Source organism: Macaca fascicularis, chromosome 6 (genome assembly GCF_037993035.2).
Source record: "Macaca fascicularis isolate 582-1 chromosome 6, T2T-MFA8v1.1".
In the NCBI taxonomy this organism is placed as follows: domain Eukaryota; kingdom Metazoa; phylum Chordata; class Mammalia; order Primates; family Cercopithecidae; genus Macaca; species Macaca fascicularis.
In genome coordinates this window covers 153481707-153508589 of record NC_088380.1, presented here as the reverse complement: position 1 = coordinate 153508589, position 26883 = coordinate 153481707, and the positions used below count along the sequence as shown (strand labels likewise).

The following is a 26883-nucleotide window of genomic DNA, read 5'->3' as shown; positions in this document are numbered from 1 at the left end:
CAACTGAGCCAAGAGCTCACGTTGGAAAAAGCTACTTAATTCTTTTCTGATACCCAACTTGTCCAAAAGGAAAGGCCCATCTTTAGTTCTCATTGTAAGGCCCTTGCAGCCCACCCAGAACTCTAGTGTTCTGCATTAGTCACTGTCCAGTGAAAGGGCATAGACTGCATGTAAGCAGAACCTTAGAACATAGCTCTAAGACAAGAGCTGAGCATTGTAAACCTCAGGCCTGGTTCCCACCACCCTCTCATTATTTCCTGCTACTCTTTCTTTCTGAGAAATGTGAGTATTTGAGCAGTTCAAGAGCCTTGAACTGGACCAGCCTTTGTACCGGACCAAAGACCAAGGTGAAAAGCAATAGCCATGCCTGCTTTAGGCTCTACCCAAATTGGGAAGCCCCATGAATAACCCTTTGACTTTTCACTCATTGAAAAGTCAGAAGCAGTGGTTAGTGTTAGAAGCATAACTTAGCACTGGTGCTTTCAAGCAGGGCAATCTGAGGCAACTGCAAATGTTAAGTAGATGCCTTCTCTCCTCTAAACATGGGAGTGGTTTGCTAAGATGGGCAAACTATAACAAAGGAAAGTGGTCAAATAACTCACTTGAGGTGTCTGACTTTCTCACTGGCTGGACTTTCTTTCTTCTCAATTCATGGGCATTGGTTACATAAATGGACCTTCTAAACTTACATCTGGAACTTAGTAACCATATTGCTTATTTTGTGTTTCCTTAAGGGTAGCATTCACTGGAGGAGCCTTCTTGAGAAAATGAACTAGATTTCTAGTTAACAGCATCAGTATTGGAATGAGATAGCCTATTCCAAATGAAGACTCTGTACACTAGAAGTCATAAACTGATAACCCACAAATCATATGCAGCCCACAGATATGATTATTTTTTCATTCTCATGGCATTGAAAAAAATACTTGCCAATGTATAAACTTTAAGAGATTTTTGCATAAAAGTCTTCATTTCCAGCTTCCTATATATACTTAAAAAATCAAAACATCAGGCAATACATGGCAATACAGGCAATCATGGCCCCAATCAGCTTAAGCTAAATAGCCACTTGTCCCTTTAAAGGAGACATACGTGGTCTTTCTAGTTCACTTGTGTTACTTTGTGGCCCTGTAGGGCTTTGAATTTGCTATCTATGAGATCAATCATCTAAGAAGTCAAAACAAGAAATCAAGAATTGTTCTTTTAAATGTGTCTAGCTTGAAAGTGACCAAGGTTTATACCTTATTTTTGTTAACTTCTGCACAATGAATAACCATAAGGAGCCTTTTCATACATGGAAAAGAACAGTTATATGTGAAGTGGAGAATTTTACACTACTTACCTGAACAAATCAGGCATACAAAGAAAATCCTGAAATGATGATATAAGAGTAAGATTTGAGATCAGAATTACTCAGGGGTAATTGCCTTAGTTTTCCACCTCACTGTTTCCCCTTTGCTTTCCTTACATAGACATTACCTTCAGAATGTTCCTGTCAAAGGCCATAGTCATAATTCCCCCTCCTCTTTTTTTTTTTTTTTTTTTTTTTTTTTTTTTGTATAACTCATTTGCACTCTTGGTAGCAATTGTTGGAGCCCTGCAGGGGAATAATTGTGGGGGAATTAACCTCTGACATTTTTCTAAAAATAGCCCTAATAAATCCAATCATAGGTAATTTACCTGTCCATGTTCCTCCAGGGGTAACCAGCATGGAAGAAAGACTTGGCAGGCTGGCATTCCGTCAGCAATTATCTGTGATCTGAGTTCCTGGTGCCTGTGCATTTTCTCTGATTAGAAGTACAGAGTACAAATTGCCCTCACTTATCTGCCCCTGTGACCTTGTTTTCTCAGCACCCTTCTCCTGGGGTTGAAATAAGGCATGCTCTTCCAAAGGATGCATTGGGCTCATAAAAAAAGAAGGGGCACGGGCCAAGCTGGAGCATTCGTCAGTTCCTTCCTTGAATTATTGACTGGCAGAGTTTTCCCAATTATTTCTTTGTGCTCTGTTCCTCCATTTTCCATGACTGAGCTTCAAGCGTCCTAACCCTGCTTCATCAGAGCCCCCAGGACTGATTTGAATAGCCACAACTGAAGCCTGTGTGGGGAAGATTCTTGGTGTAAAGGCCATGGGTGCATGAAGGGTGTGTGGTTGGTAGAAATCATCAAAGAAAATCACCATTTCCTTCAGCCATCATGAAGTTAATTTTCTCTTACTTAAAAAAGGGTCTAAATGTGCTTTTCCCTTTTATTCTCTCCAGATGTTCCAGGAGACCACAGGTCAGTGTGGGCATCTAGGAAATTTACTTCCCAAGTGCCACTTCTGGTGGCATTTAAAAACATAATATCCTTGTAAATTCCACTGCAGAGACAAAGCCCTAAGCCCTTAAATGCACAGAAAAGTATGTCTATTATCTATCCTTTCAAAGTAAGTGTGCAGTTACTTAAATTGCCTTTGTCTTCTTCTTTGCAGCTGACATTATCTCTACGGTAGAATTCAACCACACGGGAGAATTACTAGCGACAGGGGACAAGGGGGGTCGGGTTGTAATATTTCAACGAGAGCAGGAGGTAAGTGGTGGTGAATGCAAAATGCCCATTTTCTTCTCTTTTTAAAGGAGGCCTCCTACTGTTCTTTAATCCTTATGTGTCGCCCTTAACCTTGCTGCTTTGCTCGAAAACTAAAAACTGCCAAAAAGTCATTAACATCAAGAATTCTACATTCAGACTCATAAAAGCCCTGTAAAAGAGAGCCTTTTCTGGGCATGGCCTTATCTTTCTAAGTCTGGATGTTACACCTTCAAAACAACTTCACTGCTAGCCTGACCTGCAACATTCCATGGGTGCTTGTTGAGCATAACTCCTCCATTTTCAGTGGGATCTGTCATAGAGCCATTGAAATTCAGTCTCCCTTGATTTCAGGTGCTGCCAGAATATGTAGGAGGAAAAAAAAAAAACCATGGTTTATTTGCCAACAGAAGTGAAGAGGACAACTTGGGACAGGAGAGAAGAAAATGATAGCTCGCCTCACCAAAGGGATTAAAGGCCACAAACTGGCATCTGAGTAAAGCATATGACACACATCACAGTATCACTGTAGGTGACACAGAGGCTCCTGAAGCTCAGTGCTACATATACGACCATTTCTGAGCAGGAGTTCTAACTTCCAGTGACTCTCATAAACCCATTTCTTCCTGAGACACGGGTTCCACTAGGAGTTGTTTCTCTTTTTCATATAAATTGAGTTTTTTGGTGTCTGCTTCTGTTTGTCAGAATGGAATTATGGCCCAATTTGATTTCCTTGGCCTCCCCTGGCATGGTCTTGGAGCTTCCAGCAGGCCAGTCTGTGTTCTAGTAACTCTCCCATCTGCCACTGCCTGCCTCTGAGATTCACTGGGCACTCAGGAAGCGTGAGGGAGGCCCAGTGTGAGAGGAAGGTTTCACAAGAGACTTCCCTAGCAATTTAAAGCCTGCTTTGTGCCTCAAAGCCATTTGCGTTACACCTCCCCTCAAAAAAGGAAAGCCTCATTTAGAGGTGATATATTTGGTAATTGCACATTATTTGCAATTAATTTCTATAAGGGCATCGTAATCCCTCGGGGTTCCGTATAAATTCAAGTGTTCAGCATTAAATCAGGCAACCAGCCTATTCCATTGGCCCTGGAAACACGAAAATGTGGTTGGCAAGTAGAAACTAATAGCTCTTCGTGACCTGGAATTTTTCCTGCTTTTCCAGAGCTGCCTAGTGCTAATTGGTCTGGCACATACTACACACACTTGACAGTCTGATTTGGATGGTAGCAAATCAACACTCTTATAAATGTATTGTTAAGGTGGACTGGCTCTCTCTGCAAATGAGCAGGATAGTACCAAGTATGTCAGCATTTAAAGTCTTTTGAACACTGATTTTCAAACCTCCTTTTCCAGCTTTTTCTTTAAAAAAAAAAAAAAACCCAATTAGGTTCGCAGTGATGATAAAGAGGAACCGGAGGAGCTATTTAGCATAAATTACCCAAGGCAGCATGTTGCCAGTAATATTCTGCTCTACATTTTCTGTTAGCTATTTATAGGTTTCACCTATTTTAATTTAGTGAAATATTTGGGAAGCCTGATTCATTAGTGGAATGATGGGGGACACATTTTCTAAAGCAGGGTAGTTTTGTTCAATAAAAAAATAAATGTCAATGAGGATAAAGAACCTGCAATTAAGCATTAAGCTTTGTGGCCAGTCTTGGGATTAAAATGAGCACTAAATCTGAGAAACAAACCCATGTGACGTCATCTAGGACAGACCTGCTTTTGACTTCAGTGGGTGAACTCCAGGAGTGAATTCTTAGGAGGCACACAACCAGAGAGTCCGCACAAATACATTTCACACCCAGGGTTCAGCACTCTCGCTGGTCAGTAAGTTGAGATTTGGGTTTGGATATTTTATATCCACCTAGAAATACACAGTTGGAAATTAACCCTTTTATTAAGAGTCAAACTTCTATAACAAACGTTTAATAAGACTCATATTTGAATTTTTGAGTTTTTCAAAGCCTGCATCTCGAAGCTCTTGGTAATAAGGACCTAAAATACCTGAAATAAAACTTCCCTTTCCGCTTTCCTCTTCTTCTCCTTCTTTCTTTCACATCCTGTTTTTTCTCTTCTCTTCCTTTTTTTTCTTTTTCTTCCCGTTTCTGCAGACCCTTGCCCTTATGTTTAATTCTCTCATGTATGTAGTCCCTGCTGTTTGCTCATTGCATAATCAGTGCTAGAGGAAAGCCAAGAGGTAAAATCTCATCATTCCTTAATGATACAGGTAGCATCCCTGAGCTCCTGTCTGCTTTGTCACTCATGTTGGAAAGAAAAACAGAAAAAAGTAGCAGGGGCATATCTGATGCCCAAATCTGCTCCTTATGAGCTGTGAGACCTAGGGGAAGTCATTTAATATCTGAGCCTCTTTTGTCCATTTCCTTGCCCCGCCTACCTCAGAGATTTCATGAGAATCAGATGAGATCTTACAAGGCCAATGAAAGTCACAGATGCTACAACTTTGTAGTCTCTTTAAGGGCTCGATGTAAGTATTTACGAATGCCACTGTGGGATGGCTCACTCTGATGGGTGAGTGCACCATCTGTTAGGATGCAAAAAGAAAATATTAGAACTTCTATTTATATTGATTTTAAAATTTTGCTCTATTTTAATATATTTCTATGTATGCATTTATATATACTATATGATAGTACAGAAGTTCATGTGTATAATTATATTTTTTTTTCAGAGGTGCTAGTGGCCCTGCCCTCATCCCACCCCCAATGACTGCTAGAAAAAAGAGAGGGTTGGCGAGTTTTACAGTTGGCTACTATGATTTAATCGTTTGTGTATTTTTTTCCTTTCCTACAGAGTAAAAATCAGGTTCATCGTAGGGGTGAATACAATGTTTACAGCACATTCCAGAGCCATGAACCCGAGTTCGATTACCTGAAGAGTTTAGAAATAGAAGAAAAAATCAATAAAATAAGATGGCTCCCCCAGCAGAATGCAGCTTACTTTCTTCTGTCTACTAATGGTAGGTGGAAGTGATTTTTCCTGTTTGGTATTTTCAGTGATACAGTCGGCCAAACTATATATTTCAATCTCTCTTAACCTCAATTTTCCTTTGAACCGTGTGGGCTGTTGAAAAACTTAGAAATAACATTTGCAAGATGCTTAGCACAGTGCCTGGCACACCCAGATTAGGCCCTCACTAAATAGTAACTATTGTTTTTTAAAATATTAAATTTATGACCCAATTATGTGAGACCCATTATCTGCAGTTTGCAACTATCGCAGATGATTTGCAGGTGTTTTTGGAATGTGACTTCCTGTCTTAAGATTCACTGAATGTTATTCTGGGAATACATTTCAGGAAACTCAACATGTTGTCTCTGTGAGGTTGGCATATTGAATAGAAGTTATTAATCCCTGAATATATTTTAGGGTCTGCAAAGCAGATGGCTGTGTGTCTCTCTGACAAAAATTAAGTTCTAAGATAGGAGCACAAGGCAAGAAGAGATAGGGACTTTATCAAAAAAAAAAAATCAAGAAAGGGTTTCTTTCCCTATCTCCCTCCATACTTAACACCATTTGTTGGATGAAGAGGAGTTGACATAAATAGGTCAGAGAGAGAGGATGTTGGGTATTGAATAGAGAGACAAATTACATAATCACTGGGTAAGTCTTCATACAGTGGAATTACCTAACCTCCAGGTTCTTAAATCCTTGCTAAAAGAAACCACCTAAGCTCAAAACAACTTGGCATAAAGTCACATGTTAAAGGGTGCTAACTGAATAGCATAACAATTAAAAGGATTCATATTTAAAAATTAAACACCCTCTCCCAAGAACATGAGTTGGAGAATGATTCATTTTATCTCACATGTGAATCTATGAGGAATATACATTTTAATTTAAATCGAGAAGCAAGAAGCAAGGGATTTAAAAAGAAAGGGAAATGTTCATATTTCAAGTGAAAAAATAAAATGTCAATAATGTGATCAAACATACATGAATATTTTTAAAGACTGGAAGGAAATACGACATAAGGTTCATCATGATTAATTTTTGTGCAGTATGGGTAACTTGCCAATTTGTTCCTTTTGTCATTTTAATTTGTAAAGTTTTTACAATGAGTCTCATATTAATGTCATGGAAAAAAGGGGGAAGTTATTTAATGCATTGAACGCCAAATCTCTCAAATATAAAGCCAGCATAGAAGTCTAAAAAATTACAATTCGGATGCAACTGGTTTAGGGTTATCCAAGCATATCTCATCTCCTCATGACCAGATCTCTACTCATCTGTTTTTCCAGACTCCAGGTAGTTTGATTCTTTCTCATAACTGTATTTATTGTTCTGTTTACGTTTTGCAATCCTGATTTCTTGGAAGCCAAACCACATAAATTTGTTTCAATTTCTTTCCTTTTACTTTTGCTATTTAAGTTTCACTAACAGGCTTTGCAGATTCAACACTACTCGGAATAAAAGAGACTTATGATGATTTTGACTTACTTCAAGCAGAGGAAAAATGTCTGATTGTCTTCTATAGCTAACTTACTTTATATGATCAAATTTAGCCTATTGATTATTGCATTTAAAACTCAAGGACTTGGCCAGGCGCGGTGGCTCATGCCTGTAATCCCAGCACTTTGGGAGGCCGAGGTGGGCGGATCACGAGATCAGGAGATCGAGGCCATCCTGGCTAACACGGTGAAACCCCATCCCTACTAAAAAAACAAACAAACAAAAAAATTAGCCTGGTGTGGTGGCGGGCACCTGTAGTACCAGCTACTCGGGAAGCTGAGGCAGGAGAATGGCGTGAATCCAGGAGGCAGGGCTTGAAGTCAGCCAAGATCACTCCACTGCCCTCCAGCCTGGGCGACAGAGCAAGACTCCATCTCAAAAAAAAAAAAACCTCAAGGACTTATTAACTACTTTGTTGGGGAGGATGGGAAAAAAATCAGTGAAATGCAATGAAGATTAATTATATAGCATAATATTCTGTTAATTGAGTTTTTAAATAGTTTTTTGATTAAGAAGGATATTATCTTCCCATTTGGGATACTGTTTCATATGCCAACAGCATCTCAAAATGATTCTTCTAGGAAAAATTCCCATGTTCTTATGTAATTTTCTTTTTTATACTAATATTGAGGTTGAGAATCCCCCTTAGGCCAAATAGGTTAACATGCAAAAATTAATGGAAGACAATTGGAATTACTGTATAAAAGAGAAAATGAAGATAGATGATAAGATTGTGTTTAAAAGCTGCCACAAGTGATGATAAACTACCCAGAGAACCCGCAAGAAGAAAGAAAAAGTCATTACTCATATTAACAGTCACATGTTCCTTAGACTTTTTTATTCACAAAGCTTCAAGACACTGAGTCAAGAAAAATAGTGTGATAATAAAGTCAAGAATGACTCCAGGCAACCCAACCATGGGGAATTGCATTGAATTCACCTTCAATTATCTCTAAGAAAATATACTGCTTATCTTATTATAGTTAGGAACAATTTTACTTTCTGCTAGAATATATTTTCAACCTTACAATTTCAATAAAAAATAAAACCAATTCAATTGTGAATCTAGACCCTCAAATTATTTACCACATAAAAACACATTGTTTTATCTCATTTTCTACTTTAATACCTATAATGAGAGGGGGGATACACTGAATTTGTTTTTCTCACTATGACACTAGTACATGTTCATTGTAAAAAAAAAAAAAAATACAGAAAAACAAAAATAATAAAAGTGTTCCCATCCAGAGAGAACAACTGTTAAGTCTTTTAAAGAAAAAAGCAAAAAGACATGAATAAATCTGTTTGTTTCTTAACAGAAATATGATATATTCTGCAAACTCTTTTGTAACCAGGTTTTTATTAATATAACACTTAATAACAGGAATATCTTCCCAATTGTTAGTCTAAAATACCATAATGACCACATAGTATTTCCTTACATGATTCTTTTGTAGTTTACTAGTAAGCCTCCTACTATTAGTCCTTTAGCTGTTAACAAATTCTCACTATTATAAATCATATATACTATGTTATAGTATACATAATACATTCTATCCCTATAAGTATATTTGCAGGGATAGATGTTGGTATAGATAAATATGATTAGGCAAATGCATACTATAAACTAAGTATGTCATATTAAGTTTACTAAAAACAGTTACATAATTGTATACATAAATATAAAAAAACACAAAATTTGTGTAATAGATATCTCTAGTGGAATTAAGGGAGTTTTTTTTTACCTTTATTATTATTTTATTTTATTTTTCCCCCACCCCTCCTCCAATATGATTACTTGAATAACCATTCCATGTACCACTTGTATAACAAAAAGAAGGAAATAAAATGAGAAAATACAAAATCTGTATGGCAATATTATAGATTTGGATTCTACCCCCAAAGTACATAGAAAAAGTACTATAAGGATTTATGAAAAATGTTAATGATGATCGTCCCTGACTGAGAAGTTGTTGGTGATTTTTATTCTTTACGTTATACGCATGATTTCTCTGTTTCTCTGTATAGCAATTTATCATTCATGATAAGAAAAATATACAATGTTAACTTTGCAAAGGGGATAGGATACATTCCAAATCCACGCAACAAAAAAAAATTTGCTATTAAAATTGTGGGGATGTTCTAAGCCATAGCTGATCAAGAGCTAGTCACGTGACTGTATAAATATGGCCCATGTTCATTTTCTCACCCTAAAAAGCAGTTCGGTATGCAGCAGGATCTCCTTTTGCTCCTGCACAAGCCAGGGTGACTGCACAATTCAGAGCACACAAATCATACACTTAGCAGCCTTGCCAGTGTGTCAGACATGAGCAGCCCAAGTGATGCCCAGATACAAGAAAATGGGGCACTTATTTGCTGCTGAAAGCCCACTTCACAATGTGGTGCATTAAGACCTCCAAGAACAAGGCATTTGTTTCTGGCAGCTTCAAGGCGAATGGTACTGTGATCCACATCTCCTACTTAGAAGATCTGTCCTCCCAAAGGCATGAGAATTGGGAGGTGGTGGTGAAAAGTCAGGTGAGGAGAAGTGGAGGAATGAAGCAAGGGGCAAAAGAGGAAGGAATTCCCAGAGGGACGGCTTTTCTTCCCCGACAGTGTTACAGAGAAGAAATAGGATGTGCTGACATCGTCGAGGGATGAAGCTAAAGCTGTCAGAGCAACATGTTATTATGGCAGAATAGTTGCCCAATTTGCTAATTCTAATAAAAGCTGTCATTTGTGGACCATTATTAGAAGCCTAATACTGTGTTAAACACTCTCCATGCTGTGATTTATTTAATCCTCATCAGAGCCCCATCAGGAAGATACTGTTTCCCCAATTTACAAATAAAGAAACTGAGGCACCATCTTTCTTTGTAAGATTGAACTCTGAGGGATATACTCATACTAATTTTTTTTTTTTTTTTTTTTTTTTTTTTTGCTTATCTGAAATTCAAACTTAACTGGGTGTTCTGTACTTTTTTACTTGCTAAATCTGGCAATCCTATTTGTTGCTTAAGAAATACTAGTTATGGTTGGGTGTGGTGGCTCATGCCTGTAATCCTAGCACTTTGGGAGGCAAAGGTGGGCAGATTGCTTGAGCCTGGGAGTTTGAGATCAGCCTAGGCAACACGACAAAATGACGTCTCTATAAAAAATACAAAAATTCGCTGGGCGTATTGACATGCGACTGTGGTCCTAGCTACTCTGGAGGCTGAGATGAGAGAATCACCTGAGCCCAAGAAGTCGACACTGCAGTGAGCCATGATCACACCACTGCACTCCAGCCTAGGCGACAGAGACCCTATCTCAATTAAAAATAAAAGAAGAAGAGAGGGAGGGAAGAAAAGGGAGAGGAAGGGAGGGAGGAAGGGAAGGAAGAAGGGAAGGAAGGAATGAAAGAAGGAAGGAAGGAAGGAAAGAAAGAAGGAAGGAAAAAAGGGAGGAAGGGAAGGAAGGAAGGAGGGAGGGAAGGGAGGAAGGGAGGAAGGGTTATGTACCCACTGCCTGGGAATCCCCGTCCTTGGTCATGTGACTGGCATCAGAATGGGGATTGGGCCCAAGGTTGTCTAATTCCAAACCCTACCTTGTGCAGGACAGAGGAAGATACAAATAAGGCAACCAAGTTTCTGCCTTCAAAAAGATATGTTATAACAAGTATAAAAAAATGTACACTGGATCTGATAAGGAAAGCCCACTAAGGCATGTGGCCGGCAGACATGATTTGTTTGCCTGATCTTGTCTCCTTAAATAATTGAATTAGGCCAGGCGCGGTGGCTCACGCCTGTAATCCCAGCACTTTGGGAGGCCAAGGCGGGTGGATCACGATGTCAGGAGATCAAGACCATCCTGACTAACATGGTGAAGCCCCGTTTCTACTGAAAATACAAAACAATTAGCCGGGCATGGTGGCGGGCAACTGTAGTCCCAGCTACTTGGGAGGCTAAGGCAGGAGAATGTCATGAACCCGGGAGGCGGAGCTTGCAGTGAGCTGAGATCGCACCACTGCACTCCAGCCTAGGTGAAAATGAGAGACTCCGTCTAAAAAAAAATTAATTAATTAATTAATTAAAAGCCTGCATGTAGGGCATGCCATTCCAGCTCCACAGATCCTTTAGCCCTTTTTACTCATTTCTTTGGCCTGCATGACACGCGTAGGGAAGGGAGTTCTCATGGAAGTTCTGTAGGGATAGGAGTTCTCTGTTTCAATGCTATGGAGAATGACAGGTGTCATCAAGTTGTGTAAAGTGCTGGGGCAGTACAAAGCTGAGAAAGGTAGTTTCCAGCTGGAGACTCCATAGAGGCAGCAAAAGGAAAGGAGCATTTCAATGTATCTCCTTACCATTTTATTTTCCTGAATATTGATAGAAATATGCACTATGTAGGTAGATAAGATTTGTTCATTTGCCCTACTAATGTTTGTTGAGCAGCTACTATGTGCCAGGCACTGTTCTGGGTGCTGGTGGTACAGTGATGAACAAGGGAGATAGAATCCCTACCTTCAACAATTTTACACTCTAGTGAGACAAGACAGATAGTTATTTGATAAATAATCAACAGATTGTCAGGTAGTAAAAAGTATTATGAAGAAAAATAAAGCAGCAGAGAGGAGATAGAGACTGGTTCTGAGGACAGCATTTTTAGGTAGGTTTTACATAAGCCTCTCTAAGGTTGGGATGCAAATGCAAGAGAAAAGTAAAGAAGCGAATTACATGAAAAAGAGGGTAAAGGGCTTTCCTGGCAGAAGACACAGCAAGTGCAAAGGCCCCAAGGCTTAGTAAGCTGAGCGTGTACCTGGAGCTGTAGGGAAGCCACGTGGCAGGAGCCCAGTGAGTGAGCAGGGAGAGGGTGGACAGGGAGGTCAGAAAGGTGGAGAAAGTGGAGAGGACAGGTCATGAAGGGCCTTTTAGGACATGGTAAGGACGATGTGTCAGTGAGGTGAGATGCTAAAATAGAGATAATGGCACCTACTTCCAGAGTTATGACTGTTAAACAACTTTTTCATGTAAAATTCTTAGTTACATCGTAAGCTCTGTGTATGTCGCTACTCTTGTTATTCAATGTTCAATAAATGCTTTTATGGAATGAGCTAAATTAAGGTATACGCTATAGATTTAAGAGCCCATTGTCAGGGAAATCCATTTGTCCCAGCATAATGTATGTTTTTGTTTTGAAATATGAGCTCTGCCTTCAAATGACAAGGGATTTATGCACGGCAACCCTTTACGTGAGCCAGCTTCTGTAGCAATTCTCTCCAACCTTACCTCTTCCTCTTCCCACTACCCCCAGGAAAACTCCCTTATGAGCTTGCTTTTCACTATAATTCTGACTTAATCTGGTTGCCCACTGCAGATAAAACTGTGAAGCTGTGGAAAGTCAGCGAGCGTGATAAGAGGCCAGAAGGCTACAATCTGAAAGATGAGGAGGGTCGGCTCCGAGATCCTGCCACCATCACAACCCTGAGGGTGAGTGCACACGGTTGCCCTGGCCACCACGGTCAGGGGCAGGTCTCCTAAGGTTGGCCACATGCTGGTTGTTACTGTAGGTTGCAACTATAATGGGCCAGTGAGGGAACGTAGGCAGAGACTCAGCCTACCCCAGTCTCTCTGGTGGCAGATGGAGAAGCAGGAAAGGTGCCAAGCCTTCTAATGACTACAAATCCATGCTTTTCCTTTTGTCCCAGAAGACTTGCCCACATGGCCACTGCCAGACGTTACTATAATCTTAGCCTCTGTTGTTCACATTATCTAAAATGTCTTGAGCACCTTCTGTACTCAAGGTACAGGGATGAGAACCCAGATGGCGAGTTGCAGTCTTGCGATTCAGAACACAAACTTAATAATCTAACAGACCTGGCTTCAAATTCTGCCACTTACCCAAATTTCTCAATAGTCACTTAACCTTTTTGAGCTTTCACCATGCAAGTTAATTTTAGTTTCTCCATCTGCAAAATGGTGAGCACAGTACTTACTGCTGGTGGACTTATGAGGAAGAAATGCAAGAAGGATGGAAAACCCTTCCTCTATGGCTGGTCCTCAATATATGATCTCTACTCTTAGTCTGAGAGGCTTCCTTCCTGTTCTTCAGAAATACATAGTCTGATAAAGAGGAGTTGTAAGACTAATATACAAATGATTATGGCACTAAGTATAGTAAGATAAATTCATTGAGAGAGTGTTGGAGAGTTGTAGTTTGATCAAAGGAGGAAGAAATTATCTGTGGTTGTTGGAGACCAGAAAAGTTCAAATAGGAAAGTGGCATTAAAAACAGATTTCTCAAAGGGAATTTTTAAGGGAAGGGTCTCTAGATGTAAGGTAAAGTGGGTTAGGACTGGATGATGAGCTCAGTTATGAACACGTTCAATGTGAGCAGTAAAGCAGGCACATGTTAGGATAGCCCTAGCCCCAATGGACTTGTAAAACTGTGTAAAATATGTGATTTCAGACACCAGCAACTCTGCTAAAGACCAAAAGCAAGAAGGGAGACAGTGAAGCAGATGTGAGGAAAAGAGGTTCTTGTCCTATGTTTGAAAGTCAAAATGAGATGGTCATTGTATGCTTGATTAGCTCACTTGTTTTTTTGTTTAATAATTCATTTATTCATAAATCTGCTTATTCAGCAGTTACTTTTTGAATATAGACTATCTGCTGACCACCGTGCTAGGCTATTAGGTGTTTACCCTGTACTAATAGGTACATGGTCTTCAGTTGAGCTGCTTCTGAGCTCACAAGCATTGGTGACTCTCTTTCCTCTCATCAGCCTATGCCTTCAACTCTGAAGAACCTCCATTCAAGTCCACTTTATCAGACTGGGTGGACTTGGCATAAACCCAACCTTGATGCTCTGAATGTGCAGGGGTTTTGGAGGCTGGAAAGTAGAGTAGTGAAGAGTATTATTGTTGAGTCAGTCCAGTCTGGTTTAGAATTCTGGCTCCATTACTTTCCAACAGTGACCTTGGGCATATTACAGTCATGTATCATTTAATGATGGGAATATATTCTGAGAAATGCATTGTTGGGTGACTTCATTGTTGTGAAAACATCACAGAGTATGCTTATGCAAACCTAGATGGTATAGCTTACTACAGACCTAGACTACATTGTATAGCCTGTTGCTCCTCAGCTACAAACCTGTACACATGTTCCTGTGTTGAATACTGCAAGCAATTATAACACAATGGTATTTGTGTATATAAACATATCTAAACATGGAAAAGGCACAATACAAATACGGTATTATAATCTTATGGAACCAATGTTATTGACCAAAACATCATGTGGCACGTGGCTATATTTGAACACCTTGTGCCTCCAAAGTCTCATCTGTATAACAGGGATGATGATAGTCACTGCTTCCTGGAATTGTTGTGAGGATTCAATAAGTTATTTTGTGTAAGAAAGAGCTTAACCTGTGTAGTGCTGGCTCACAAAAAGCACTCAATAATGTTAGTTTCCTGCTGTTATTTTAGTATTAATAACATCATCATCACTATGGCTATTACTACCCCCTACTGATAGTGGGCTTATTAATATGAGACAATTCAGTTGTTTTTCCTTTTATACTTTTTATACTGCTGTATTTATTCTACAAACTACTCACCAATATTTACTAAGTGGCAAACACCGTACTGGCAATATAGCAGGAATAAGACTGTCTTTTGCCCCTTGAGACATGGTAATCTTATGGGGAAAACAACTGGATTAAGTGCCACTTAGAGCTTATACCAAGAACTTAACGCCCAGACTTTACCTTGCCCTTATTTGCTATGTGGATGGAATTTCTCAGATGCCATCTGTAAACCCCACTGTGGAATCCTACTGTCCATGGCATCCTATGGGATTTCATATATCTGTGCTTAACCCTGGGAGAATTCCATCCCTATGATAAAAAGCAGAGAAGGCCTATTCAGTTTCCACGAGAGCAGAGATCCTCCCCATGCCAAGCCAGTGATGCCAATGAAGTGGACTTCAGATGAAACAGAGAAGGAGGCCCTGAGGTGTGGCTGGGAGTTGGAAAATTCCAGCTCTGGTTCTCGCTTTCTTACTAACCAGCTGTGTAAACTAACTGATGAATCATCCTTCTTCCCTCTAAGCTTAGTTTCTAAGCTGCCAAGCAGAGGACCGGGAAATGCAGATTCCCGAGACCCATTCCAGAGAGGAGGTCCAAAGGAATCTGCATTTTCAACACTTGCCCCTGGTGGCTGAGACAAGGGGGGTCTGCTGTCACTGGACTCCAGCATCCCTAAGACACATTCGAGCTATCATTTTTATGAACCTTTGTTATTTTTCAATTATTTGAGAATTGAAAATTCTCAAATAATCTAGAGAGACATGTTATATTTGCTATATGATTATAAATATCAGTATCTGTATTTACCTCCTCTCCTTTCCTAGGTTCTCAAATATCCTGCATTTCAGTGTAAACATCCACACCACAGCACTCTTTAAACACTGAAAAGTCCAGCTTCCTTTTATTTTTGATCCCAGTGGTAGAAGAAAAAAAAAAGCAGGCAACCCTGAAGACTAGATTCAGAACAATGACTCCAAACAGAGAATGAGCTGACGTGATATTAATCAGACTATAATTTACCTCTTGAAATATGCATTGCCAGCAATTGTGTCTTTTTTTCCCTTCCCTGTACTATGATTACTTCTTGCTCACTTTCATAGTTTCCAGTTCTATGTGGGTATTGAGAGTGAGAACATTTAATAATGCCCGACAGCTAATTAATCCTCACTGTGTAATGTGCCTGTTCTGTTTCAGTGCTGAGAGACTCAGCTTTTCAAAGCAAGAATGTGACTGTATCTTTCATGTAAGACAGCCTTTCAAAATCAATCTCGTTACCAAAAGAGCCTATGAGAAGCATGTCTATGAAAACTATATCCCCTGCTCAATATCATAACATAAAGCAATAATCATGGTGATAATTTAATAATAACACCTTACAGTTGTAAAGTACCATTTATATTGCAAAGCATTTTCTTACCTAGTCCCTTGATTCATCTTCAGAATAGCCAGTGAGGAGGGCAGGATAGGTATTTAGCAGGTGAAATGCTGGTCTGCAGCATTTATTGATCATTTGTCATATCCCATGCACCATGCTGCACTCTATATCTGCATTAGCTATCTCAAAGGGTGTTAAAAAGCTCATTTAACAGATGAGGCTCCAAACAGTTAAGTAGCATACCCAAGATCATGCAGGGCTGAGAACCAAGCCTTAATCTACTTTGGTCTGGGATCTGAGCCCTTCAGTCCGATGCAGCCTCAGAGAGGGAAAATGACTTACCCAGTATCCCTCAACTGGTTATTCCAGGACTGGGACTACAAATCAAGAGTTAGGGCTCTTAGACATATACAATTGGGCATTTGAAATGTTTGTCTTAATAATTAGTGCCATTATTATTCCAGGTCAGGGGATCAATCGATTGATATCTATCTATCTATCTCTCTCTCCCTCCCTCCCTCCCTCCCTTCCTCTCCTTCTCTTCCTCTCCCTCCCTCCCACCATGACTCCCCCCTACCACTGTCCCCTCCCCCCACCACACACACATACACACACTTACACATTGGCTTTCCAGATCTCTGACCTCAGCAGTGGAGAAACAAAGGGCTTGAGGTCTCTATGCAGTTTTACTTCACAAGACCCTCCATGCCATTCTTCCCCAATCTCCCACTGCCCAGGAGTAACAGACCCTCAGAGCTCTTTCTAGGTAATGGGAACTCACCATTAAAGTGACTTAATCAGCCTGAAATGGAAGTTGGGTGGTGAGAAATCACACTTAGCATACTTCTCCCTGTAGGATGAGACTGCAGGTATTATTTTTCTCATTATTATCAGCTGCCAGTGCCCTGGGAACCTAGGCCAGGTTGAAATAGTCATTTTTACCTATTATAAATATAGAGTCTAGAAGTTATGAGCTCCCAAGCTGTGACTTGTCATAACCTTCCCAAAATGAAGGTGATGTGATGAATTCAATTTTTCTAATGAATTTTATTCAAACATGACTTACGTCAAATAAAAATAATTATAGCCACCATCTGTTGAGTGCTTCCTATGTGCCAGGTGCTAGATTTTATATCCTTAATATCACATAGTCCTCATTATACCTCTCTTGGGTAGGTTCTATTATTCTCTCCAGATCATCTGAAGCCATAGCCTACTCTGCGTTTCAGTATCTGCTCAAGTACTACCTAACAGGCCCTCCTAGGGTATCCCTATGGAAAAGAGCACGTACACATTTTCCATTCATTCTCTCTGCCCTTTTTTGCTTAGCTCTTGTCACTGTCTAGCATTTTCTTCGCTGTCTGCCTCTTCTCCACCCCCAGTAAAATGTAAGCTCCATGAAAGCAGGGACTCTGTTTTGTTCTCTCCTGCAGCTCCGGCACCTGGAACAATCCATGGCACATGGTAGGCATTCAGTAAATATCTGTCAAGTGAACAGATTACACAGAAATGGAAACCAAGTTTTAGAGTAGCCAAGAAGTTTGCCCAAAATCTCATGGCTAGAAAATGGAAGAGCTGGAATTCAAACCTCGTCCACATGACTCCATATCTGATGTTTTTCATTCTTATTCTCTACAGTTCTGCTTTTTAAGAAAATATTAATTGCTGAACATGGGGCAGGAATGTTTTATTATTGATTGATGTCTCTCAGAGCTTTTTATCAAAGCTTTCTTAACATATGAGCTTGATTTTGGTGGAACGGTAGGCGGGGGTTGAGGGCTGCAGAGGCTCTTCTGCCACAGGGTGGGTACACAAGGGAAGCCCTGATTTTTAGAGGAAAGGTCAAATGACATCATGTTTTACACAATAACTGCTTCTGTCTTCCTCTCGGCACAGGACACACATAGTCTCATGACTCTCCAGAACTAAACTTTTTCCACTTAAAATGACCCTGATGTTAGCCAATCCCATTGGTGGTGATTTGGACACAACCATAGGCACCGTCTAAGACACTTGGCCAACTGGCATTCAGTTTTACCAGCTCTGACTCCTGAATGAGGACTTCTTGAGGACCATTGCTAAAAGGTCATGAGATTAGGCAGGTTGACTGAAAAGACCAGCTAGTTTTCCCAAAGAGAGATCCTCTGAGTGAAACAGCTTAATTAACTACTTGATTTGTTTCCTAGAGAACTGATTAAACAGACTATTGGTTTAGGTTTACTAATAATAGCAACTATGCATGTTCAACCCTTCTTAGTGACAGGCTTGGGGCGCAGCTGTTTGATATCCATTCTTTATCATCATTCTGTGACTTAGGCATCCTGCCCATTTTAGAGATGTATAAACAGAGGCTCAGAGAGGTAAATACTGGCTTAAGGCCTTGCAGATAGTAAACAGCAAAGCCAAGAATGGAGTCCAGGTCTGTCTGACCCCAGAGCTCCTGTTCCTCACTATTATTAGGACTATTTAATGGCATGGCCCTTGATTTAAACAACAGTGAGGATGACAACATCTGATGTGCAGGACTTTTCCATGTATTTTGTATCTTAGTTAGTGCCTATGAGGCTACACACTGTACTAAGCATGCACCAGAAAGTGTGGTTCTTACAAAGATGAATGAAACACACTCTCTGTCCTTAAGGGGAATGCAGGAGACAAGTTATGAGTGGCTGAAACATAAAATGAATTCAATCAGTGGTTCTTAAATGATCATGTGCCTCATGGTCACCGGGGACTCTGCCTAGAATATAATTTCTGACCTCATCACTAGGGATGCTGGTTTAGAAAGTTTGAGTTGGACTCAAAAAAATGACATCTTTGACAGGGCCCCTCCCAGAAAATGCCCAGGTGATTCTGGTGCAGGTGGTCTCTGGACCACACTTTGAGAAATCATGGAGAAGGATAACTGTCCTGAGAAAAGCCAGATGATAACCATGGCAGTTCAGAAGAAGCACAAAGGTAGGAGACAGAGGATTAGGAAGGAGTTTCCATGATGCATCTGGAAGGTAGATGGGCTTTCACGCTGGACATCTCATTTGAGGCTCCCAAGGATCCTTTGAGGCATGCAGGATGTGCATTGCCATTTCTTTCTTTCTAGTAGTGTGGATGTGATTATCCCATTTATAAAAGAGGGTAACTGGCTCTAAGGGGCCAGGAATCTCATCAGGGTCACACAGCTAGAAAGAGGCAGAACTAGGAATGAAGCATGTTCTGTCTGTCCACAGCCTTTAGGCTTTCTTGCTCCTTCAGAGGTACCTATGTCATGATACTCATTCTGTGAGAAGGGGGAACCCCAGGCCAGATTTAGTGCAAATTATTGGTTGAGTCAGGATCAGCCTTTACTGCCCTAGGTTTTAATTTTCGGTATATGCTTTGATAACTGAGGCCTCTTAGGACATAGATACAGCCTTCCTCTACCATTTTTAATTTTTTTAGACTTCATTTTGTGATTTATTGCTGCTCTGGGAGCTTCATATCCAATCCTTTTATGGTTTCATCTTTTATTTCCTTACATTTGTTGCAAATAACAATGGCGTGTTTAGCTACTGCAGTGAAAAATCAATCAAGCCTATTCCATATTCACAGGCTTGCAATGGCACCAACAGCTCCTGGATTAGATTAACTTTGTGAATGTGTCATTCTGGTGCAGGTAATTTCTCAACCTTCGCTCCATCCTCCCCCTCCTGCCTCAGTGGGTGGATATTAAGATCTCTCATTGATTGACTGCCCCGAAAGTGAAGACTGGCATGTGATGTGTGTAACTCAGTGGGACGCACATACTCTGTGTTTATGAAAATAAATAATAATTTCTGTTATCATTATTGATTGCCATCATTATCTGATTGTATCTGTCTGTGTCATGGGGTTTCAGTTACGGGATCAGAAAGCCCTCTACGAGAATTCAGCCACTACCCTCACTGACAAGCCTTTGTGTTTTGACATGTTTCGCCTTTGGGGGATGAGGGTTGGGGATGTTTCTCTTCTGCTCATTGGCTAATATTTTTGGCTAATGTTCAGAGACATGATGGTAATTGAGTTCCATGTTAGCCAAAGGAACAGCTTCAGTTGGAATTAAAAGAGCAGCTAACATTTATGCTAATGTTCCAAGAACACTTTGCATGCATTGGTTAATTTACTCTTCAAGATTAACCTGTAACATAGTCACTGATACTATCCTTATTGTAGAGATGTGTTAGCTGAAGCCAGAGAAGTTAAAGAACTTGCCTTAGGTTAGACGGCTAGTAAGTGGTAATGCTTCGACTTGAGTGCATGTCTTTATGACTCTAAATGCTGCTGTCCTGCCTCTTATATTAAAATAGAATGCTTAGTATATGCATCTGAATATTCAGTGTAAGCCAAAACACATATGAGTAAGCAGGGGCTGGAAAACAACTTTGCAAGGAGATTGTAAAAGTTACTGGTGCCTTGGGCATAGGTGGGCTTTCTATTTTATTTTGGGAGAAGGCGGGGTAGGAAGGGTACATGAAACTAGGTCATGGCTTACCAAAGCTGGATGATCATCAGACTCTGGGAACATCTAAGTCATCCCCAACCAACTGACTCAGAATCTCCAGGAGTAGGGCCAAGGCACCCACCTGTATCACTCGGCCATATTCCTGACCATCCTGAAGATCAGCTGGATTTGAGACCCTTTGGCATAACGATCTCTCTACTCAAAAGTAGAGATTCTCAGATTTGATTTTTAAAATTCCTTCCTTTTTCCTCTTGTCTCCTCCTACCTCAAGGTTCTATATAGATTAGACTGAGGACAACATTATTATCAAAACGTGACTGCCTTTACACTAAGCAAGTGATTTGATTTAGAATGAGCATCCATGATGACTCTGTGATTGATTGTGAGCTGTTAGTGCCTTTTATAACTCAACTTCTTTCCCCTTCTTACTCCTGGTCAAGTCATGGGGGCAGCCCACTTAGTTGCCAGTGTGCTATAAGAGTAACACTATTGCAAACATTTATTAAGTATGTATTTTGTGCCAGGCCTTCTGCTAGGCAGGTACCATCTCACTATGCCCAGACGGCCATCTGTGGAGTGGGTACTATTGTTATCCCCATTTTGCAGATGAGGACATTTGATCTAGAGAGCTATAGCAATATGCTCATGCCTATAGCTACTCAGTGGCACAGCCATATTTTTAAACCAGGTGAAAGCTGACTCCAAAGTAATAACTATACTTTCTTACAGAGGTTGGGCTGATAAAGTCACTTGTTGAAGTATCTAGCATAATATCTTGTACCTATGCTTAGTTTATGTTAATCCCTTTCTCCTCTTTTTTCCCATCGTGTCTTTTACCTAGAGACTAGGAGTTTCAGGAAAGCATGATGAGTATATTGAAAAGTTCAAAGTAGTATTACATCTAGAGACAAGCAATTCATTATGCTTTGAATCTGCCTTTGTACTGACTCTCCTAAGCTGCCTTGCATTCAGAGTGTATTCACTGACAATAAAATATTTTCTTTCTTCCCAAAGGTACCTTTGTTATGCTGCACTTACCGTGTAGTAATTAGATCCAACATAGATGTAAATATAAGCAGAACCCTATACCTGGCTTAGGATCGAGTTCTCTTTGTCTTTTGCTCCCAAACCCTTTGGAAGGTGTCCATGGCTTCTTGAATGTGATAGGAACCAATAAAAGACACCTCCCATATGTACACTCAATGGCAGTGGCAAGCTGAGAAGTCCACTCGTGTCAGAAAAAGAAAAGAATCACATTACAGAAGCAAATCTGGATGTTTCCATGGCCTCTGGTGCCATTTACCTTGAGATTCCCTGGCCATAAAGCCTGGTAGTGTTCTAGGCTCTGACACATTGTCTTCCCCTAAACTTGGTTGTTAAATGGTCTGAATTTCAGAGATGTGGGAAGGTTGACAGGGCAGAGTTCTGGCCTTTTTAGGGCTTTGCAAGTAAGGATCTTGTCACTATTCCAACCTGATTCACACTGACCCAGATAGGATTTTCTCAAATGAGAAGTTATTAGAGTGATTCTCCCACCTTTTCATTTAAAGGGCTCTCTGTATACTTTTCAAAGGAAGTGAAAAATCAAGGTAATTGGATGATTGAAGGAGAGAATACTTTTATTTTCTGAATTTTTCAGATGAAATTATCTGAATTATGAGCATAATGGGAAAGATATTCGCCCCACACCAGGTCCCATTTCTGAGGTGTGAGCTCACTGTTGCTGGAGCAATGGGTGTGTCTCTGGTACCCGAAACTACACGTGCATGTGTGGGCGTGTGCAGGCATGGACATGGCACACAGTACCCAAGCAGGGCATTGCTCAAGAAGCCTAAAAATGTTAACAAAGTAAAGAGCTGACTTTTATTTATTTTTCAACTAGACTTTACTAATAGGATATCAAAAATACATGCCTAGATCCCTTTTTACTACTAGGTTATGCAAAGAACTAATTTGAAATCAGTAGAGGACTTCTAGGGCCTCTCCTTATTATGCATTAGGATTTTTGTAGAAAATAATTAGTGCAAATGGATTTGGAATCCAACTCAATAGAGGACATGATCACTTTGATCCTAGTATGTTGCAAGCCGGGCTTCGACTGATGCATTGATGTAAGCATTTTAAATACCAGTCCTTACCAGAGAAAAATATTTTAAATATTTCCCTAGGGGTAGTGTGCATAGCAAGATACTATCTTGTCTTTGATGCATAAAAACAAGATCTTGGTTGCAGAAAACTACTTACAAGGGTGGTTTCATGTTAGAGGAGATTGTTTTCAACAGAAAAATATATTTTATTCTCTGGTTTCCTTAGAATGGTTTAGCAACGAGGAAAGGAATTTTCTACCTGAAAGGTGTTAGGTTTGTGTTTGTTTGGATGGAGAAAGGTGGGTCACGCTCTTGTAGTTTGTTGCTGTGATCAGATGAGTTTATTTTCTTTACCAGAAAACTGTTAAAAGCAGTGGTACACACATGCATACGCATACTCTGTCTCACAAATGTCTCTGGCTCAAGTAATATGGGAAACTCTAGCTAAACACATTTAAGCAAATTTATTTACTTCAGGGTTTCTGGGAACTTTTAATATGATAATATGCAGTATCAAATCCAAGAAAGATATGTGGCACGAAGCGGTTTCCCCCAAACTTATTTGACCATGAAGAACTCTTTTCTCAATTCAGAGGATTACTGTTCTCTAGAACATTCTACTCCAAATGCAGTCCTTGGCCCGTGCCAGTACACAATGAGCTAAGGAGCTTGCACCAGAATATGAGTCATGTGTGCCACTAAGCCACTACATACTTCAGCTGACACTTTACTTTTCCATAGTAAGACTTTCTCAATGGATGAAGCAATGCACTGATTTTGGCTTGAGCTCCTATACCTTGTTATGGACCAGTAATAAACAGTTCATCAGTCTATTTTGAGTAGCACAGCAGTAGACCTCACTTTGGGAAATGCTGGCTGAAGGAATTGGATCAGTGAACAGGAGTTACCCTCTGGCAAGATTTTCATTCTGCCCTTACTGCCTTCCAGTCACGGAATCACCTGATGGTATAAGATTCTTACTAGCACTTCCCTCTTGACATTCAAGTTCATTAATATCAACTGAAAACATACTAGTGCCTGATATTGTATCAGGAACTTTGCTCGTTTGCTAGTGTAATTGCTAACCCCATGAGCTATGATCACCGTTTCACAATGAGGAAACTCCAGCATGTGGAGGAGGCAGTCCGTCCTCTAGCAAGTGGCAGAAGCACAGTTCACTGCTGCCTCTCTAACTGCAGATGCCTCATTCTTCACCACCATGTTACCTGGCCTCCCAACAGCAATGGCTTTTAACCATCTGAGCCATGGAGGCTTTATCCTACTTTAGAGAGTTCTTGAAGCAGAAAAGAACCATCAGCCCATCTAAAACCAATCACTGTTCACAAATGTTTCCTTCTGTCTAACCTAACATTAATCTTACCTGCTACTTATTTAAAAAGGATTCCATACATATAGTCATGATGGACATGTGTGGTCTCTGCCCTCAAGGGATTTGTAATCCAGTGGCTAGGAATCTTTGGTTTGAAAATAGTCATAACGGGCCAGGAGTGGTGGTGCACGCCTGTAATCCCAGCCCTTTGGGAGGCTTAGGTGGGTGGATCACTTAAGTACAGGAGTTCAAGACTAGCCTGGGCAATATGGTGAAACCCTATCTCTATAAAAAATACAATAATTAGCCAGGTATGGTGGTGCATGCCTGTAGTCCCCACTACTTGGGAGGCTACGGTGGTTAGAATTGCTTGAGCCTGGTGTAGTGAGCCGAGATCAGGACACCGAACTCCAGCCTAAGTGACAGAGTGAGACCCTGTCTCAGAAAGAGGAAGGAAGGAAAGGAGGGAGAGAGACAGGAAATTTTTTTTTTAAGTATAAGATTATAGCATGATACCATTAATGTAAAAAATAAAGCAATCCTGTACCGCAAAAAAAAAAAAATAGTGACGACATCAACTTCATTTGCCCTGCCTAACATTACAGTCAATCCCATTGTGTATTTAGAAACTGCCTGAGTTCTTTCTCAACATTTTATTCTGTACTCTGTGATCTCACATCGTCTCATTATTTTCAGGGAGTGAGAGTTCTGCAACATTCAATTAAATAAGGACACTGACTATTTAATGCGAAAACATCCAGACACAAGGTGAAAACTCTGTCCAATTATCTTCCCAGTTCAATATCAAATATACAGATGTTTAGAAACTTCTGAAAGCTTGAATTTTTAAATCATAGGCTCTCCAGATTCAAAGAGCATCTAAGAAAAGCATCCTATGAGGGAAACATAAGATTGTCAAAGCAGACAACAGGGCAGGAGTTCAGGAGTTATAAGGTTAGAGATTAAGATAGAAGTGACAAAACAAAGCCACACTTGGTTATCATTATTCCTTCCCATAGTAAAATCCTCTATGCAGATGGACTCAGAGGTGACCACCACACCAGTCCCAACTAGATATGCCCTTGCACTACTTGGCGGTCAAACCAATTAAGAACATAAGCACCACGTCGGTTTCTTGCTATGCATTTTAAAAAATTAATTCCACAAGCACTTATTAAGTCCCTACTGTAAGCCAGGTAGTATGATTAGCCCTGGAGTTATAGAAGTGAACATGAAAGATATGGTTCCTGCCTTCATGGAGCTAGCCGTCTCTTTGGGTTGGAAAAACATGCATAAAATGCTGCTAATGTAAAGCTGACAATGTAATGGGGCCTCTAGAGGAAAGGTGCATGGTGTACAGGAGAGCAGATTATAAGAAGAATTTGATCTTTTCAGGGAGAGCAGAGAATAATTTCCTGAGCAATTAATATTTAAACCACAGCAGGAGGAAGGTAAGAAGAGGAGCAGGAAGAATGTTCCAGGCAGAGGAGGTGGCATGCACAAAGGCCATCAGGTAGGAAGTCACACAGGAAAACACAGTGTGGAAGGAGTTGCCCAGGTGGCTGAATGCTGAGTGCAGGGGATGTGTGGTACCAGTAAGATGCAGGTGGTGAGGCAGCTTATGGCCAGATCATGCTGGGCACCACAGGTCTTGTTAAGGAACTCGCTTTTTTCTCCATGAGCAATGCAAGCCCTCACTTCTCAGTACAGGTCATTTTTTGGAACAGCCCTACTTTGCCCAGATAGTTACATGTTCTGTACCGAAGACAGGATGTTCGCCAAGGTGGAAAAGCCACCTAGATAGTTCCTGGAAGAAGAGTTTAAATTTAGGAAGCAAATGACATTTTGTAAGTTTGGCCATGTTGCCCTCTAGCCCCCGGCTGCCATTGTTTCGATACATGTCAGGGCATGGCCTCCACCGGATTTCTCCAATATTAAGGCGTCCTCCCTCCAAGGTGAATCTGCCCATGAGTGATTGAATTGTTTGGAGGGTCATAGAACCTGACAGCTCCCTATTACACAAAGGAAAAGATAAGCTTCCGATTAGTCCTGGGGCAGGAGGAAGCCAAGATAGAGTGCACCTGTCAGAACTGCTTACGACATATAAATCATTACCTCAATTTTCCGTGCAAGCAGTGGGCCAGAGAGAGAGAGAGAAAAGTGACTGAGGTTGGTTAACAGTGCAGAACCATAAAAAAGAGCTCCTGCTTTCCTCCGAAGCAGGATTTCCTCTGCTGTCCCTGCAAAGAAAACTGAGCCCCATGCCCAGAGGAATGACAGAGACAAATGCCCACTGGCTCCAGCAAGGGGCAATTTGTTTCTATGGCATTTGCTAACAGCGTTTACTGCTAATCTAACATTAACAGCCACTAAGGCTTTCCCAGACTTTAACAGGGAGCATGCTTAGTATTGTACTTGCTATATGTTTGATCCTAGATTTCTCTACTTTGTAATTGTCATAATGGTTGTTATTGTTGCCATTTTCCTTTCATTCACTGGGCAAAAATCTCTGAGACAGACCAATTGCAACTAACCTGCTATCCCACAGTCCAGGATACCAGGGTATTTATAGTGAAGTGGCGGGAACATAAAAACAAAATAAGATTAAATGAAAGATAGCAAGTCCAAAGATGCTCAATAAAGATTCAAAAGCTTAAGTTGATTGGGCAGTACCCAGATTTTCATCACAATTTATGTTGTTTAAAATACCAAGTATCAGCTGGGCGCAGTGGCTCACACCTGTAATCACAGCACTTTGGGAGGCTGAGGCGGTTGGATCACAAGGTCAGGAGATTGAGACCATCCTGGCCAACATAGTGAAATCCTGTCTCTACTAAAAATACAAAAATTAGCTGGGTGTGATGGCGTATGCCTGTAATCCCAGCTACTTGGAGACTGAGGCACGAGACTTACTTGAACCCAGGAGGCAGAGGTTGCAGTGAGCTGAGATCACGCCACTGCACTCCAGCCTGGCAACAGAGCAAGACTCTGTCTCTAATAATAA

At 40.6% G+C, this 26883-nt stretch overlaps 1 protein-coding gene across 31 annotated transcripts in view; it reads left to right on the top strand.

Annotated features, from left to right (window-relative positions):
• The window catches only part of PPP2R2B (protein phosphatase 2 regulatory subunit Bbeta), a 484188-nt gene that overhangs the window by 377255 nt on the left and 80050 nt on the right, over window positions 1-26883 (top strand). For 24 of the 31 annotated variants that reach the window (XM_073994542.1, XM_005558159.3, XM_005558150.4 and 21 more), the window contains 3 exons: window positions 2471-2568; window positions 5386-5551; window positions 12397-12509. Coding sequence is in view for 30 of the 31 variants with exons in the window: in XM_005558159.3 (XP_005558216.1) it covers window positions 2471-2568; window positions 5386-5551; window positions 12397-12509 (377 nt within the window). In the remaining variant the exon portion in view is untranslated. Of the gene's footprint in view, window positions 1-2258; window positions 2278-2470; window positions 2569-5385; window positions 5552-12396; window positions 12510-26883 lie in introns of all 31 variants that reach the window. The other 7 variants (XM_065546926.1, XM_073994535.1, XM_065546927.2 and 4 more) reach the window with 1 other exon arrangement.